Source organism: Pleuronectes platessa, chromosome 2 (assembly GCF_947347685.1).
Source record: "Pleuronectes platessa chromosome 2, fPlePla1.1, whole genome shotgun sequence".
In the NCBI taxonomy this organism is placed as follows: Eukaryota; Metazoa; Chordata; class Actinopteri; order Pleuronectiformes; family Pleuronectidae; genus Pleuronectes; species Pleuronectes platessa.
Window position 1 is genome coordinate 1,485,552 of NC_070627.1, and position 14,236 is coordinate 1,499,787.

At 42.6% G+C, this 14,236-nt stretch overlaps 1 protein-coding gene across 1 annotated transcript in view; it reads right to left on the reverse strand.

The window, feature by feature from the left end:
• Positions 1 to 14,236, reverse strand: part of LOC128457435 (dedicator of cytokinesis protein 3-like) — a 59,273-nt gene that overhangs the window by 32,016 nt on the left and 13,021 nt on the right. Inside the window, 3 exon segments of the mRNA XM_053442120.1 lie at positions 3,843 to 3,913; positions 4,123 to 4,235; positions 8,701 to 8,756. Of these exon segments, the coding sequence (XP_053298095.1) occupies positions 3,843 to 3,913; positions 4,123 to 4,235; positions 8,701 to 8,756 (240 nt within the window).

Genomic DNA, 14,236 nt, shown 5'->3' on the forward strand with positions numbered 1-14,236 from the left:
TTCACTTCCCTCCCCCCTCTGGTCCCTGTGGCGTCACTTTGACCGATGCTCGTTCACACCTCTGCGTCTCTACCTGTCAACACGTCGGCTGCTATTAACCCCTTCACCCCATGTGACAGGGTGACGAGTCATGTGATTGGTTTGTCTGCATCGACGCCGTCTCCATAATTAGCCTGAAGATGGGAGGAGGTTTTCAGACACTGGTTTGTGTGGCTTCAGTTTATCACACATAAAAACACGGTGTGACACACACACACACACATACACACACACACACACACACAGACACACACACACAGATACATAAGTCGAAGGCTAAAACCAGAGGTGGCGTTTTTCACACTGTGCTGTTAGATTTACTGCACAGAGCTGTCAATCAAACCACATCGCAAATGGCATCAGAGGCCTGCGGGGACACGACAGACACACACACACACACACAAGGACACAATCTGTCAGTTATACACACTGACAGAGTGTGTCCAGAAGAACGACCGAATATAAAGTGTCACTGGTATGAATCCATCCCAGCAGAGATTTGTTCGAGACAGAAACTGGATTAAAACACTTTGAAGAGTCAAGATCTTTAAAGAGATCCTGAGTTTAACTGTGTTTTAAGCTGTAAACTGAATTGTGTGACTGTTCTTGGATAAAATATATTAAAGTTAATGTTGGTTTCAATATCACATCTATAGAAAATCTACATGAATGGGTTGAACATGGCTCATATCACCACCTAGGGTTTCAAACCATTGACCATTCAGGACCACGTTGGAACGTCTCTACATCCTGACATCTAGATATATATGAAACACACACACACACACACACACACTCATCAGCTTGGTTCTCACACTGTAAAGTCTTCTCCTCAGTAGTTATCTCCAGACAGACTCGTCTCCATTAAACCACCCGACCAGAAATCGACTCCATTTCTCTCTATCATCAATATTTGAGTGAGGGATTTATTTTTCCTTTCTCACAAAAGAGAATAACAGAGAATCTACAGATATTTTTCTTTTGGATTGATTCTTATTTCATGTTTTAATGAATTCAGAATCGCTTCCAAAAATCCCCAGAATTGAACTTGTATTTTTTAAGACTCTCTGGGTTTATTTAAATATTTTGAAACTCGTCTCTTTTAATTCATGTTTGTGTTAGTGAGTCTCTGAGGTCTCTTCTCCTTGTTTCATCTTCCTCCTGCTGCAGGAACTTTAATGATGGAACAGGATCTGGTTTTATTTTCTATTTAAAGAAGTTTTACGATGTACATTTTTCATACACTACATTATTCCTGCTGTAAAAATATTGTGTGATTCCTGTTGAACGCGTGTGTGTATCTGCATGAACGCTCCATCTCCTGTGTGTATGTTAATGTATCTGTGTGTGTGTGTGTGTGTGTGTGTGTGTGTGCAGCAGTGTTGGTTCGACAACGACCAACACTAACTGGCTCATGTCTGGTTTGTGTGTTCAGCTCAGCTACATAAAGTCTGCTTTCAGATCTGTAGCTATGATTTCAGTCAAGATCTTTTTATTTAAACAGCTTAACACACACACACACACACACACACACAGACACACACACAGACACACAGACACACACACACAGACACACACACACACACACACACACACACACACACACACACAGAGAGACAAACAAAGCAGCCTGAGAGCAGGAGGCAGAACCACGAGCTGAGATTTAGAGAAACATGGAGACAGAGAGACGGAGCAACAAAGAGGTAGAGAAAAGAAAAGAGAAGAAGAAGAGAGTTTATCAGCAACGTGTGTCTCTCTTTTCTGTCTCTCTCTCTTTCACACACTCTCACCTCCAGCAATGTATAAACTCCCTGTGGCAGTGTGTAAAGGCCACACACACACACACACACATGAATAAAGGACACATCTGTATTTTACATGTGTGTGTTATTCTGTGTGCACCTGTGAGTGTGAGAGAGAGAGAGCAGTGGGTGTCTCTCGCCCTTTCTGCTCCACTGCCTCCGTCCCCTCCGCAGACTTCAGTGCCACCGAACATCTATTTACTGCTGATTCAGCACGTCAGTGTGTGTCTGTCCTCCCGGGTCCGTGCACGTGTCACTGCGTGATGTGCACACTGCAGAGTGAGCACTGCTACATGTTTCAGATCGACTGTGTGTGTGTGTGTGTGTGTGTGTGTGTGTGTGTGTGTCTGTGTGTGTGTGTGTGTGTGTGTGTGTGTGGTGTGATGGAGAGAGTGAGAAATAACAGAGGAGGTGTGAACACAGATGAGTGAACAGTGTTCTCCACTTTACATGTCCTGTGCATCCATCCGGGGGGGGGGGGGGGGGGGTCACTACTTCACTTATCATATATCGAGGGTAGAAATGGCAAAAATTAAAAATATATGAACATATAAATACATAACTCAATTATGAAAAAGTAAATAAAGAGATTAATAATTTAAAATATTTTTTTTTCTCTGGCCGTTCTATGTAAAGAGCCTTGAGATCATGTCTATTATGATTTGGCGCTATGCAAATAAAATTGAATTGAATGAAAGAAAAAATTAATACTGTTTGAAAAAGAAAAAGTCTGTTTATACATTTCAACATGTATTCATATATTTAATATTGAATGATTCATTGATTCTGTGTTACATTAACATTACTTAATATTGTATTACCTATAGTTTACTGTCATCAAAATAAGGAGGATTTCCATTTATTCAATTCCCTTTATTTCCTCTTTTGATACTTATTTCTGCATAAAACTAAAATACATTTTTGATTATTGACTGAGCAACGACAAATTCTAGGTCCTTATTGTAATGCCTCGTATATTAATAATTTTCTCTTTGTTCTGTATAGATTCATCCACCCACTGCAGCACTTACACACATTTAACATGTTCAGCACATCTTATCAAACTCCACATGAACCATGAACACACTTCAAACATGACAAGTCGCTCTTCACCATCTCCTCATGTAAAGAAAACCAGAGGACCCACAGTCGCTTCAAGACGACACTTGTTTTCCCACTCAACACAACTCAGACACACTAGTGTGAGTCTGTCAGGACGGAAAAGAGAAATCTGTCACACAGGACCCGACAAAGACACTTCTGTTGTTTCATCTATTCATCTCTGGCAGAGAGAGAAGACAAAAGAAGCGAGTGACAGGACACGAGGAAGACGAGTGATGAAGACGCACAGAGACAGAGGAGAGTGACAGACTCAATCCACAGAGTCCTCGTCCCTCTAGAAGACCTGAAGAGGACAGACTCAGACTCAATCAACAGAGTCCTCGTCCCTCTAGAAGACCTGAAGAGGACGGACGAGGGACGGACACGAGAAGTGAACGAGGACGGTCAGAACATTTGTCCCCAGCTTCAGCCAAACATCAGTGTTTATAGAGTTCAGACACATTTACAGTCGGTGAATAGAATCTGTTCATAAGGGCCGTGGGCGTGTGGTTGGGGGGGGGGGGGGGGGGGGGGGGGGTAATCTTTTCTGTTTGAATGAAGGGAATGAATGAAGAGCTTAATTTGGTTGCCATGGTAACATCATGATGGTATAACTAGCAGCCTCAGCACCTTCAGGCGCAGTACTACAATACTACAGTACAACAATACTACAGTACTACAATACTACATCACTCGGGGGTGAAGAATGCAGCTGCTTCCTCCTCTTCTTCTTCTATTGTTTAATTCTGTCTCTACTTCCTGTGATTGGTCCAAAAGTCCAAACTATCCAACAACCTGTTTTCACTGCAAACCAGTAGAACCTGGTTCCGTCTGATCCAGACCCAGAACTCCTCTTCTGCTCCGAGGAACCGTTCACACCTGATGTTCAGAGCTTCACACTGACCTGAGGAGTCTGAAGCTCTGAACCCAACCAGGTGTGAACGAGTCCTGAGTCTCCATCTTTATTATTTCTACAGATTCAGAACAAACAAGCTCTCAGAAGAACAGCTGACACCTCACCTGCTTCCTCTTTGATCTGCTTTGATCTTGAGTCATTCCCACTGACTTCATGATAAGTATAATATCGTTACTGACAGAGAATCAGTTAATCATGATCTTTGTGTATTTTGCGACTGAAGGACTCAGCTCTTTGTCTCTGTGTGGATGTGAGCAGTTCAACCTTCTGAGCTTCTTACCACATAGAGCTGTTTCCAGAGCAAAGCCCATTCCTGCAGCGTGGAGGTCACCTCTGTGACGATGGGGTCCTCCAGAGGCAGCACGGTCTCATGAGGCCTGAAGACAACACAAACAAACACAAGCTTCATTCACAGGCACTGGCTTTAATTATTGTTTACACAGGAGTCAGATGTTCACAAGTAAAGTCACCGTGTCCACAACACAAACACATTCACACAAACACATTTAAAACAAACTAATTTAACATTTCACACATTTCACACGTTTAACACAATGGCGTGCGGTGTTGACAGGTATACAAAACTCCATCTTCCTTTGTCTGCACTTTGTTCACAGTGTGACAAGTTTCTTTTATCCAACGTTTCTCCAGATTTAAACACAAACATCCTTTTATTCTGTGTTTTAATCTTTAATCTCTTTTAACAATTAAAAGCAGCTGATGCTGTTTTCTCTCCACACAGACTGAGGGCGACCAAACCAATGGAACGTGATTGGTCAAAGCAGGAATGTGAAACCTGGTCCCTCGTACAGACTCTGAATGTTCATGAGTAGAATCTGTTCCTGGATCTGAGGTCAGAGGAAGAAGAGTCTGTGCAGCCTGTAAACAAACTAATATTATTTTCATAAAAAAGAGCTCAAGTCAACAAAGTATGAATCATAGGTTGAGTTGTTTTTAGACATTTTAATAAACAATTGTTGTGTTTTTAAAATAAAAGCATCTGAATATTGTATAAGCAATAAAAGTATTAAAATGACGCTCGTAGAAATGCAGCTCCATTAAGAATAAATCCACTTCCTGTCCCGGACAAACCGCCCTGACGTTTCCAAACTGGGTGAACTCACAAACCAGTGGCTGAGGAGCAGAACCCCAGTTCACCTCCTCGTGTGCTAACTCCTCTGGTTCCCACCTCTCCTCCACATGAGTGTGACCGTGGGGGGGGGGGGGGGGGTTCTCTGAGACTGAGAGCTGAGTCACTGCCTGCGCCCTGGAGTCAGGAGTATTAGAGTACACACACTCACACACTCACTCACACACTCCTCTCTCCTCCTGGCTGTTCTACTCATCCCCCCCCCCCTCTCTCTGTCTCATGACTGATTAATTAATAAAAGCCAGTGTACCAGAGGAGCTGATCTCCCAGCTGAGCCGTCTAGTGACTTCATCCACATTAGTTACACTTGTATCTCAGACGCTTCTCCTCCTCCTCCTTTCTCTTCTACTTTTCCTTCCATCTCCCTCTTTTCCTCTGTTTCTCTTTCACTTCTCTGACTCGTATTCTTTCTTTTCTTCCCCGTCACTCCCTCAGTTTCTATCCCCGTCCATACTGCCCGCCTGATCTGTAGCAGAGGTGTAGATCTTTCAAACTAAAATGTAGTTGAGAAGATTTCCCCTTTTCCCTCCAACCCTCCTCCCTCTCATCCTTCACTTTGCTTGACCTCTGTCTCATCCCTCGCTTCCTCTTCTGTGCAGCCGAGCGTTCACCCACACATCGACCCTCTCCTCTCGTTCTGTCTCTACTCGTCTTTGCCCCGAGAGGAAAACTTCTGTCCTCATCAGTCTGAAGCCACTTCTGCTCCATCCTAATATTTGTATCTGCTCCATCCTGACCGTCTCCTCTCGTGTTCGCCCTCTGACTGGATTTCATTCTTAAACACACGCTCTGTCTCTTTTTTAATCTCTCTGGGGTGAAGGAGAGATTTTCTGGGAACATATTTCTTGCATCACAAACATCTGACGTCCTCAGCTGCTCTTTAGACTTTAAAGATATTTAATATTCTGTCTCGCAGCTACTTTCACCGACTTTGATTCAACCGAGTCCTTTTATGATTCTGTGGACATGACAGACACTCAGTCACTGAAGCTGAAGAACCACCTCATGGATGGAGGTCTACGCAGATCAGAACAGGTTCAGTCTATGTACATTTTTAATCTTGTAAGCACCAAATCATAAATGTCATTATCATTTTCTCAAGGCAATAGAGAGACTTTAAAATGATAGAGAAACCAAACAGTTCCCTCAACGAGCAGGAGGTCACTGTGACCTTTGACCTTTGACATAAAAAATCAGTTTCAGTCCAAGTGACATAGAAGAAGTTTCCTAGAGGCAGACGTGAGATGTGACCTGCAGGAGGCCAACAACATTGACCTTTGACCCTCTTCACCTTCAGTGTCACAGCCTCAGAATCACCCTGCACCCCTGTGTGTAATTTACAGTGTGTGTAGTAGACACTGTGTATTTTAAATGTTGTGTAGTTGACACTGTTTGTATTTAACACTGTGTATTTTAAACGTTGTGTTGTTGACACTGTGTGTAGCTTACACCATGTGTAGTTGACACTGTGTGTAGTTGACACTGTGTGTATTTAACACTGTGCAGTGTCCAGAGCGTCAGTTCCCGTTAACATCAACGTGGTCCAACAGCCACTGTCCTGCTGACCCTCAGGTTAATGATTACATATTGAGCTTGACAGTTCCCATCTCAGTGTGTGTGTGTGTGTGTGTGTGTGTCTGTGTGTGTGTGTGTGTGCAAAGACAGGTGTTTGGGGCAAAGAGTGTGAAATAAAAGTGGACAGATTTTTCTTGTGTGTGACATTAAGATTATTGTGAAGCTGCTGCTTGAATCAATGAAATGTTGAATAGTTTTTCTCTGTAGTGATAACGATCTTCATCTTTACCTGAAACTCAAACTGACACTTGAACAAACATCACAACACAGTGGGAGAAGAACCATCTACAATGAAAGACACCATCTTTGACAAACTGATTTTTTTTTTGTCAGGTCCATGTCCCGTACGCTAACGTGGAGGAGGAGGGGTTTATGACCTATACTGCAGCCAGCCACCAGGGGGCGATTGAGATGTTTTTTTATGTTTAATGGTCCATATCTATATTTGTCATCGTCCTCCTTGACTCAGTAAAACACTCTCCCAGTGACTCTGTGGTTCTTTGCCCTGGAGCTCCACTTAAAACCAGTGAAAGATTCACTAATTAATTTACTCTCTGCCTTTAATTAAAAACTCTTATGCAAATCCAGACACGCTGAGTAACTCTGATTAATACGAGGTTTAAGAAGATAAAAAAAAATAAGCTTTTCCGATCATTATGCAAATGTATTAAAATATGTGCTCTTGAACTTGGCGGCGAATCAGAATCAAGCAGGTTCGTGTGTGAACGGGTCTGAAAACAAACGCCTCCATGGAAAACGAGACTTCATCAAATCAGAGGAAGTTTCTACTGCAGCATCAGCCCCGAGTGACTGAGGCTGCATCTGGACTCAAAGCTGCTGATGTTTGATTTCCACACAGTGCACCGCCCGCCGAGCCACCGCTTCACATCAGAGGAGATGTTTTCCTGAAATGTTCTGTGGGTAAACAGTTGTTGACGAGGTTTCTAACTCCTGACGGACGCTGTAAACAACAACACTGATCTTTCCACAGCAGGGGTTATACGTCATGTCCCGCCTCCTGCTGCTCTACAGGCTCCGCCCCCTGCTGCTCTACAGGCTCCGCCCCTCGCCAAGAAAACTGTGTCTGAACATATTCGGGAGTTGATGTACGAGAGCAAACTGACCTGAGGGATGCTGTGCCTGGACACACATTGGAAGTTAGTGATAAAACGATAACAGAATCAAGCTGAAGGGAAACATTCATCTGGAGTTCAGGACTGACAGTCAAATAAAAACTGTGTGTGGGCGACACTTTGTCACAGTGAACAGAAAATTCACTTATTTCTTCTCTTGCCAAGGTTGAGGACATCTGTCTCCACTCTCTCACTTCTATCATCAAACAGGAAGGAGCTGTCCATCATGGGTTCCATTAACATTTCATTCGTATAGCCACGGCTACTTCACTGTTCCCAGATCAGGTATCAACCCAACGTGACGTCAACTGTTGGTGTGTGAGTTGCTGTTTACACATTTTGTTCAGCGACATCTTGTTTGTTTGATACCAGACGTAACCATATATGGAGGAGCGGGGGGTGGAGTTTGAGTGAGCGCTCAGACTCCGCCCCCTGCCCCCTGCTGGTCAGACAGAGAATACAGGTTTCAGGCACTTCTTCTACGTCCCTTTTTATAATCACTCGATCCTCCAGATGAGTTATTTTTGCTCTGCTTGATTAAAAGTTGAATTCCTCTCAAACTGCTTGAATATACGGGACAGTGTTAAATCTTATTACTCTCTTAAAAAGGGGAACTTGTGTCTGCTCCTCTACAGTCACTCAATCTGGATTTAAAGCGTTTGTGTGACGAGGCTGAAACTGAACATGAGAGGAAATGAGTTGAAAAGGTGGAGGAAGGAGAAGTGGCTGTGAAAGCTAAAGAGTCTCGATCGCCCCCTGGTGGCTGGCTGCAGGATAGGATATAAGTTCCACCTCCTCCGTTTTATCCTGTATTTTCTGCCACTGTAGTTCTTATCACACTGATGCTGAGTTACATGATTGACAGCTGAGACTGACTCGTGATTGGTTGAGCATGCCGCTGTATCCAGATGTTTGGGCTTTAGTTCTTGCCCTGAACATCAGGGCCCCTAGAGAGACAGAGACTTCTGGTGTTGGTGAACTTACCCTCGATTGGTGACGACAGCTTTCTTCAGGTGAACGTAGTTGGCTGGAAAAACTCCCTGCAGAGACAGAGAGAGAGAAACCATCAGCCCATCGTGTGCAGGAAACCAAACGCTGTATAAAAACATTCCACAGAAAACAGAGAGAGTCTGGCTCCTCTGCACTGGCCTCACTCTCCGGACCTGGAGTCTCATGACCTTCTGACCTTTTCTGAGGCGACTACGTGAGCAGAGTTTATCTCACAAACCAACTCCGCCCCCCTGGACACCGACAGACCAGAAGAGTACGAGTCTGAAGACGAGCGACCCGCACAGCAACGCTACACAACATGTGGCGCGTCTCGGAGGTGCACTGCTCAGTTATTCACGTCAGGCCCTGTGGAGGCTGGAGAGGAAGCTGTGAGCGGCTCGGCATATGGCCTCGGCTGATCCAGAATCAGGGCAGCACTTCTAACCACTCGCTGTGCACACTGGAGATTCACATTCTGAAGACGACGGCCACGTTGTGTAGCAGCAGGGAAACAAAGTGATGACACACTGGATGTGCGGTGACCTTTAAACTTCTCTTCAGCCTTTTTTAATGCAAACAAAGTCTTCTCATGTGTTTATGTGGATTTCCGTGTCACTGGAGGGTCAAAGATAGATAGATGATAGATAGATAGATAGATAGATAGATAGATGATAGATAGATAGATAGATAGATAGATAGATGATAGATAGATAGATAGATAGATAGATAGATAGATAGATGATAGATAGATAGATAGATAGATAGATAGATAGATAGATAGATAGATGATAGATAGATGATAGATAGATAGATGATAGATAGATGATAGATAGATAGATAGATAGATAGATAGATAGATAGATGATAGATAGATAGATGATAGATAGATGATAGATAGATAGATAGATAGATAGATAGATAGATAGATGATAGATAGATAGATAGATAGATAGATAGATAGATGATAGATAGATGATAGATAGATAGATAGATAGATAGATAGATGATAGATAGATAGATGATAGATAGATGATAGATAGATAGATAGATAGATAGATAGATAGATAGATGATAGATAGATAGATAGATAGATAGATAGATAGATAGATAGATGATAGATAGATGATAGATAGATAGATGATAGATAGATGATAGATAGATAGATAGATAGATAGATAGATAGATAGATGATAGATAGATAGATGATAGATAGATGATAGATAGATAGATAGATAGATAGATAGATAGATAGATGATAGATAGATAGATAGATAGATAGATAGATAGATGATAGATAGATGATAGATAGATAGATAGATAGATAGATAGATAGATAGATAGATGATAGATAGATGATAGATAGATAGATAGATAGATAGATAGATGATAGATAGATAGATAGATAGATGATAGATAGATAGATAGATAGATAGATAGATAGATAGATAGATAGATGATAGATAGATAGATAGATAGATGATAGATAGATAGATAGATAGATAGATAGATAGATAGATAGATAGATAGATAGATGATAGATAGATAGATGATAGATAGATAGATAGATAGATAGATAGATAGATAGATCGATAGATGATAGATAGATGATAGATAGATAGATAGATAGATAGATAGATAGATAGATAGATAGATAGATAGATAGATAGATGATAGATAGATAGATAGATAGATAGATAGATAGATAGATGATAGATGGATAGATGATAGATAGATAGATAGATAGATAGATAGATAGATAGATGATAGATAGATAGATAGATAGATAGATAGATAGAGAGATAGATGATAGATAGATAGATAGATAGATAGATAGATAGATAGATAGATGATAGATAGATAGATGATAGATAGATAGATAGATAGATAGATAGATAGATAGATAGATAGATAGATAGATAGATAGATAGATAGATAGATAGATAGATAGATAGATAGATAGATAGATAGATAGATAGATAGATAGATAGATAGATGATAGATAGATAGATAGATGATAGATAGATAGATAGATAGATAGATAGATAGATAGATAGATAGATGATAGATAGATGATAGATAGATGATAGATAGATGATAGATAGATAGATGATAGATAGATAGATAGATAGATGATAGATGATAGATAGATAGATAGATAGATAGATAGATAGATAGATGGATACTTTATTAATCCCGTGGGAAATTTAGATCATACAGTAGCTTGTACACTTAAACACATCACTGACATAAATCACATACTGAGAACATATTTACAGATACAGGAATGGAATGATGTGATTGTGTCAGTGTCCAGTTGGAAAGTGTTATTGTGCTGCTGGAGTGGAAAGTACAATAAAATATATATATATATATAAAAACAGCAGAAAAAAAAAAAATATATATATATATATATAAATATATAAGAATATGTAGTGGTGTAGATATCAGGTGGATGAGTTATCACGGTGAGCGCAATTAGTTTAAGTGTTCCTGAGGAGATATAGTGCAGCACAGGTTGTGTGTCCTTTGGGTTTCCAGTCTCTGTGCAGAGGTTGTGTTGTACTAATGTAATTTAAGATCACAACTCGAACTTTCTCATTAAGAATATTTGATTACATGTCGGATGATTTTGCAAAGATTCAATCTTCTATACCTCTGCAGGTTTGGTGAAGAACAGCTCGTGATCCAGTCGTTTAAATGTGTTTCCTGCCGTCTATGAAAGACACAACTGATCTGAAGTCAGTGAGAAATGTGTGAGAGATAAATTAAAACCCAGTGAACACACAGAGGCCTCATGAATGATCAGCATCAGAGAGCCACAGCTGAGGATGTTTGAACAGTCAGCATCATTCTAACACAGAGGGAAACATGAGGTCAAAGGTCACAGAAGCATCATTAATGTAAATCAGCCGATGAGGTTGAATGCACTTATTGTGAGTCACTTTGGATAAAAGCGTCAGCTAAATGAAATGTAATGTTTGTGTATTTTTTCATGTATGAATATATTATTCCATGTGTTCCCTCAGTTCCCAGCCAGCCTGTGTGTCGACGCAGACAATGTATATTCAGTGTTGGTGTCATCATGTCTTTATGTGTGTCTGAGTGTGTGTCTGTGTGTGTCTGTGTGCAGATGCATGCCTGTGCTCTGACAGAGAGACACCCTGTTCATAACGTCCTCTCTGTCTGCTCCTGTCCACAGGGATGTGTTCCACGTCCGTCACGAGACCTTTTAGGGTCGAGCGCTGAATAATGAAACACAGGAACAGAACACAGAACCTTCCTCTGCCTCTGGTGGGGGTGTCTTTTGGGGCGAGACAAAGGGGGAGTGAGAGAGGACGGGACTGGAATGTTGAAGCTGTCGGGAGCTGGTTCCTGCTCCCACATCTCCCAGTGAGCTCCTGTCTGTGGTTATCACATCATCATCACTGGAATCCAGGCCACCACTGTTTGTGAGACCTCTCACTTCTCCACTGCCAGCGAAGTGAACCATGCCGAGTGTGGTAGCAAGCAGACGACAACTACACAATGTAACACAAACCCCAAAAAATCACACTCTTTATAACACAACATAACAAACGTCGCCACATAATCCTGAGAATCCTCTCTGGCCTCTGTCACCAGCCTCGATTTACTCGACAATAAACACAGTGTGAGGTCCATGACTCGTGTCCTGTGGATCCCAGTGTGTCGTCCTTTAGTAGAAATGGTTCCCAGTTTCACACTAAAGTCTTAAAAATGTGCGTGAAAACCAGAAACACAACACGAGCTCATAACGGACGGAGCCGATAAGAAAACACATAAAGAGCAGTGAAGCTGTGAACATGGAGACCTCAGATGTGTTGCAGGTATGAAACACACACACACACACACACACAGACACACACACACACACACAGTACACGTGGTTCCTGTCTCCGCTGTGACCCTGGATGCTTGTTAACAGGTCAGTGCACTCACAACACCTCAGGCTCTTCTGTGAAGCTCCAGGAGGTCGTCACCATGTTGTGTTGTTTCTAATTTAGGTGATGGTGTTGAAACACTGCCTCACTTAAGAAAAGGTCACCTCAGAGAGGAAGAGGAAGAGGAAGAGGAAGAGGAAGAGGAAGAAGGAGGAAGAGACGACGGATAAACAGGAACCAGTGAAGCTGCAGGAAATCAAGCACTTCACCATCGAGCCTTTAGATTTAAAATGATTCATGATTGTTTCCTGTTAATTGTTTGTGTTAAATTGTGTAGTTATTAGGAGTAGAACTGGATTTCAGGTCACATGGTTCTGAGGTTTGAGTCCTGACGCTCTGTCGGAGGTTCTAATCTCAAACGTGAAGAAAGAACTGAGTCACTCACAAAGTCAGAGAGCAGAAGAGTGAGCTGGCTCCAGTGGGCACTGACCACTCAGTCACAGTATTAAAGTTCTATCATATTCAAAAGCCCTCGTCATGTTGAGTTTGAATCCCCAGCAGGTGAAGCCAGAGCAGCCTGTGTAACCTGCTGGTTCCAGTTCCTCCAGAGCACTGGGCCCTGGGAGCCTCAGTGGGTGAGATGGTCCTTGTGTGAAGTGCTAAATGAAAATCTAATGTTTTCACGTGGACTCGATTTTCTCTTCTCCTGAGGATCATCAAACCATTTGGCTTGTCTCTCCCGCTCCTCTTCCGGTTTCTCCTCTCGACACACTCCTCTCCTCCTCCTCCTCTCCTCTCCTCCTCCTCCTCCTCCTCCTCCTCCTCTCTTCTCCTCTCCTCTCCTCTCCTCTCCTCTCCTCTCCTCTCCTCTCCTCCTCCTCCTCCTCCTCCTCTCTCCTCTCCTCTCCTCTCCTCTCCTCTCCTCTCCTCTCCTCTCCTCTCCTCTCCTCCTCCTCCTCCTCCTCTCCTCCTCCTCTCCTCCTCCCCCTCTCCTCTCCTCCTCTCCTCTCCTCTCCTCTCGACACTCTCCTCTCCTCTCCTGTCGTTCTTCTCTTCTACTGCTGCTCAGTAATTTCTCGTTCTTTTGTTTCCCTCTCATCAGACCCGCTGATCAGCTCATGGTGGAACCGTCCTGACAGGAGCAGAAGAAGAAGAAGAAGAAGCTGGGTCTTCTTCTTCTTCTTCTGTCGTCACAGGGTTTATCCTCTAACCCCTCTTCTCTTCTCCTCTGTTCTATTCTGAGCTGATCCCTTGTTCTCGGCTCGGTTCTTTGTTTCAGCTGAGAGCAGAAAGCTGGTCTGTGTAATTCCCTCATAAAGCCTCGAGCAGGATCTTCTTGTGCTGTGGGCTGTAATTTCACAGCAGCTCTGACTCGGTGGACGGTGAAATAACAGTGATCAGAACTGTGTCACCTCATCTTCTGTGGTTTGGAGACGTTTCCACTGAGATGAAGGGAAGAGAACAGAATGACTCCATCACACCTGGTGGTGACACGATTCTCCAGAGTCCACTGGGAGATCTGATCCAGTCCTCCAAACAACAGACAACGAAAGAAGAAGAGTAGAGGAAGACGAGTTGAGATGTTTTCAGACATGAACTCTGGATCAGTGGTTTTGTTTACAGCTCATCCC